This window comes from Sprattus sprattus (assembly GCF_963457725.1).
Source record: "Sprattus sprattus genome assembly, chromosome: 14".
In the NCBI taxonomy this organism is placed as follows: Eukaryota; Metazoa; Chordata; class Actinopteri; order Clupeiformes; family Clupeidae; genus Sprattus; species Sprattus sprattus.
The window spans coordinates 23,198,322-23,203,388 of NC_137912.1; the positions used below are offsets into that span (position 1 = coordinate 23,198,322).

The 5,067-nt window shown below is 44.7% G+C and overlaps 1 protein-coding gene across 1 annotated transcript in view; it reads right to left on the reverse strand.

Annotated features, from left to right (window-relative positions):
- Positions 1 to 4,819, reverse strand: part of rassf3 (Ras association domain family member 3) — a 74,151-nt gene extending 69,332 nt beyond the window's left edge. The window contains exon 1 of the mRNA XM_080850864.1: positions 4,231 to 4,819. Within this exon, the coding sequence (XP_080706990.1) occupies positions 4,231 to 4,681 (451 nt within the window). The 5' untranslated portion in view covers positions 4,682 to 4,819. The remainder of the gene's footprint in view (positions 1 to 4,230) is intronic.
- Positions 4,820 to 5,067: the final 248 nt, after the last annotated feature.

Sequence of the window (5,067 nt, forward strand, 5' to 3'; positions counted from 1 at the left end):
CAAGCAGAGTCAAGGCTTCTCTTGGCATTCACTATGGCATTTATTACATAGGTAGAGACCCTGGCTGTCGACAGGTATTGTCCCTCTGGCCGGATGAACAATCCAATTACCCTTCTGGTCAGCAGAACGATGGCAGAAAGGTTGTCAGAAACTATGTAGAACTTGGCCGTCACCAAGACCTCCAGGCTATCATGGCAACACCACAGCCATCGCTGGCCGGCGGCCCCGATGCGGAGACAACTGGCCTGTCAATATTCTTTAGATTTCTACAGATGATTTTGGAGAAGAAAGACTGTCTTGCTTTGCATATCTTAGCATTATAAGTGCAAAGCATCTCTTTATGGATTTGATAGCAGACCTTAAGTTTCTATTTGTGCCATTTTCTGTCTTGGATTTGGTTTCAATGGTGCCTTCTCTTTGTCGGTAACTTTTAATAAATAATAAAATAAATGGAAATGAGCCCTAGTAACTAGTGACTGTTTACGGCAGAGATAGTGACACACACACACTCTGAATTTTATCTCTGCATTTTACCCATCCAGGGTAGTGATACACACAGTGATACACACAGTGAAGCACACTAACCCTGAGCAGTGAGCTGCTTTTGAGTGCCCAGGGAGCAGTGATTAGGGTTAGGTGCCTTGCTCAAGGGCACCTCAGCCCTGGATGTGGGCATGGGAGAGCAGTGATCTTTTCCTGGAGCCATATCATCCATAATAATAACCATTTGCTATTGGAAACTTTTCAACAAACCATCAACAGAGTCTGACATTTGACACAAGGTCGTTGAAAGTGCCTGCTCAAAGAAAGTACTAGTGTGATTTATGACTCTCTCTCTAACAGGCAGAGATCTGTTCTAAATGTGTAGGGACACTTCAAAATCACACAGAAATGTTCAGATTAGGTCAAGTTGTGGATAGCTGTAAAGACATTGAGTCTCTTTGTGATGACAACATCCAGGAGAGCTATCTTTACAATTAGTGTAGAAGTTATGACAGATTCATGTTGGTAACATTTAGAATAGACTGGTTTACACCATATGCTGCATTAACTTGATTCCTTATATTTTGAATCAAACCCAGAACAAAGAACATGTTAGGCAACTGGGTCCCAGAACTGGATCCCAGCCTGCTCTCAGGACAGCTTTCAGTACTCAGGACCATCCCTACTATAGCAGGGACCCTGGTCACATCACTCAATGCAATCAATGTCTTGTGCCCTGCTAATGTTATCAGTAGGGCTCACTGAACATGCTGTGCTCTGAGCTGAGATTGCCCTCGAAGCTCTCAAAAGGAAATGTCACAGGGGAAAATAACAGGACATGCTATGTTTTATCTCATCTATTGCCATTTCTATTTGGAAATACTGACTGCAATAGGACAATAGGTCTGGTTGTTACATGCCTTAACTAGCGTATTAGCATGGTACATCCTGAACTAGCGTATTAGCATGTAGCCTACAAGCATGTTTGGATGACTGACAAATGGGCTCCGACCATTCTACATTTCCAGAAACCTTTAGGATATGAAAACTCTGTCGTACGGTGAGGCTGAAACCTTTACCACCATCCACTCAAGAAACCCTCTCTTAGTTTCTGACGTCGTGTATGTCCTTGTCTCTGTGCTCTGTATTTGATCCACAGGGCCTCGACACAGATGCCAACACTGACATACAGAGACACTTAATCTGTGTGGGAAAGATGAACAGGGTGGCAATTTCCTTGAATATCTTGAAGATGGCACACACGTACACACACACACTCACTCAGTCTCTCTCTCTCTCCCTCTCTCTCTTTCTCCCTCTCTCTCTCCCTCTCTCTCTCTCACACACACACACACACACACACACACACACACAAAGTATACACATGCAGACACACACATGCACACACACACACATGCACACACACACACACACAAACACACAAACACACAAACAACATACTGTATATAAACAATACAGGTAAAGGGGCATACTTGGTTGGGGGTAAAGGGGTAAATGTGGTTTTTGGTCTACTTCAGAGCATGTATTTCAGCCCTGTGAACATGAATGGCAAACTGAACTGACTGGACACCAGAGTGCTGGATCACAATTAAAACCCAGGAAGAGCTCGGGTTTCTCACACTTGCCATTGGGGGTGAAATAAATATATGCTTCAAGGCAAATTAAGGAAATGCTGTTCGTGGTGACAGAACATTTGTTTATTCAGACATTCAGACCAAGGGTGATGGGGCGCCATGATGGCCACAACCGTGTCATTCTCGCTTAGGCTACATAATTGCTGCAAATCGGATGTTTAAAAAAAATAAATGAAATATTAACGAGATACATAAACTAGATGTTATCTTGATATTCTATCATTAAACAATTAAGGTGAGGAACTGTATCAGTGAAGCTGCAGTGAAAATTAACACCTGTGCCTCTGCTCCCGCATTCAATGATCCAATAACATTCACACTCACTCACTCACTCACTCACTCACTCACTCACTCACACACTCACACACTCACACACACATACACACACACAAACACACACTCTCCCCCTCTCTCTCTCTCTCACACACACCTCCCTCGCTCTCTCACTCACACACTGAAGGCATGGAAAAGTGAGTTTTGCAGTCAGTCACCTTTGTCCCGTGGGTTAATACTGAACACGTTGCCTGGGAAACGACTGGGTTAACACTGAACACGTTGCCTGGGAAATGAACACCCTGACCGACTGCACTGCAGCCCCTCCAATGACACAGACTTCTCTGCACAGCCAGAGGTCGTGCTGCCATTACCTTTCCTACTGGCTATCACCCTGGCAGCTTTGCATCTGCCTCCATACTTCTGCACTTTGCAATCCTTCTCCAGGTCCAGTTTAACAGAAATCACTGTTGTGGATGTAATGGAACAATTTGTGTGGGCCTATGATTGCATGATGGCATGCTATCTTATAAAAATGTTCTACAGGAAGTATAAAGCCTTTTTCTCCCATCTCACCCCACCACGCAACTTTGAGCCAATCAAACAGCACAGAGAGCTGACTGACACTCATTGTACTGTTTCTGCCATGTCCGCTGGTCTAGTGAGTGTGTAATACTTTGCAATTCAAATCACTCACGAAATTCAGCCCAAAACATTGCTTTGCCTGTACAGACCGGTATATACAAGGCATTCAGTGTAGTCAATACCTCATGATATTAGGCCCAGCGTAGCTGCATAGATGAAGTAGCACTGGTGAAGGTGTGTGAATACAGTATAATATATCTACTGTGGTCAGCAGTGAGGAATAAGTGGAATAAGTGTTTTGTTTGTGTGTGTGTGGTATACATATATGTCGTGTGTGTGTGTGTGTGTGTGTGTGTGTATGTGTGTGTTTGTGCGTGTGAATACGTGTGTGTGTGTGTGTGTGTGTTTGTGAGAAAGAGACACCAGGGCAATTTAGTTAGGGGTCTGAGGGCAGTCAAAAGGACAGGAGTGTTGTGTCAACAAACAGGAGAATCAATGAACCAAGACAACTGGCGCTATGACACCACTTCACATCGTAGAGTAGAAGGACCATGATGTTCTGGGGTTGGCACAGTCCAGCCATCCTATTGTGTGTTATTTACAACACATCAGTTTGTTTATGCGTTTTGTACAGGCAATGGCAGAGTGTACTTGATATGTAGTCTGAGGCCGTACATGAGTGGATAAGAACCAGTCTGTGAGCGCATGTGTGTACGTGGGAATGTGTGTGTGTGTATGTGTGCGCACTTCTATATTCCGTCAAACCAGTCTGTCAGCATGCTTTTGGCTTGTGTGCCAGTGCAGTTGCAAGCATAAACGTGCAAATACCTCCCTCCGTGACGTCTGCATACACCCAAACTAGTAATGTAAGAATTTAAGGAACGTGAGGACAATTACCTGATTTTTAAATTAACTTTCCGTTAAGCTTCATGCACAGTACAAAATTCGTCCAGTCTGAATCTGACTCGGACGCCCATCTGACTTGGATTACTAAATCTTATTACTCTGCTGTCTGCTCCCCTTATGAACTTGCTCCAACCTAAGACGAGAATAACACAATATCGGGTCAGGATCTGGTTTCTTTAAGAATGCTGTTGACTGTGAGAGCCATATGTTTAGGCACGGCTATCCATCCTTTTTTATAGGTGCCATTCTAGCTGCGCATATTTAACTACGGGTGCACTGGCTTGCAGTGTTCCAGGTATCTCATTACCAACGAGGTCCTTTCACTCACCTGTGCACGTCAGTCGATCCTGGAAGATAGACTGACAACAGACGTCGCACCACGCAGGCGAGGTGTCCGGACAGAAGAAGTGCCCCTCTCCTTTCTCCTCCTTCACGCGGGGGTCCTTTTTGACGGGTTCAAATATCGTCCTGACATCTGGAGGTCGAAAACTTCTTTTTCTGGGTCGAGGTGCGGCACCTGCGTTGTCTTTGCGTTTTGACGCAGGCGACTGCGCCTTGTCTTCGTTCTCCATCGTTGGGCTCGGCGAATCGTGTTTTGTATTAGCTTTTACAGCTCTGATTTTGGAATTACGCATCTTTATAATTGGTAACGCCTTCTCTGGAGTTTGGTCAGAGTCCTTAACTATGCCCGTAACAGGAGACGTATGAAAGAGCGCCACTGCTAACGGAGAAACGGCCGCAATGTAGCGCGTCGGAGAGTACTTCCCACTTTGAGGCATAGTAGCAGATATTAATAACTTGTCTGTTCTAGTAGAATACGCGAATCAGCGCCGTCATGCTGCGCACGCCAAGTCCTCGGGTGGGAATTTCGTGACTCGTAGCGGGTGTTTCTGTTCACCTGCATAAGTAGACGAGACACATCGATGCCATCTCCTCCTCCCATTGACCGAAGGCTGTAGCCCGAAAGCAAGTTAGACAGGTGCCGTGAACGGCTCAGGTTTCTGTCTGCTTACTCACATCTCTGAAGGAAGAGCGGTCGATTCAAATTCCACGTCTTCATTACACAAATAACAAGCACACAAATTATTCTTTACAAAAATAATATTTGTTTAATTGAAGATGAATATAGCCGCCAATTTCTAAGTTCATACAGTACATGTGCATC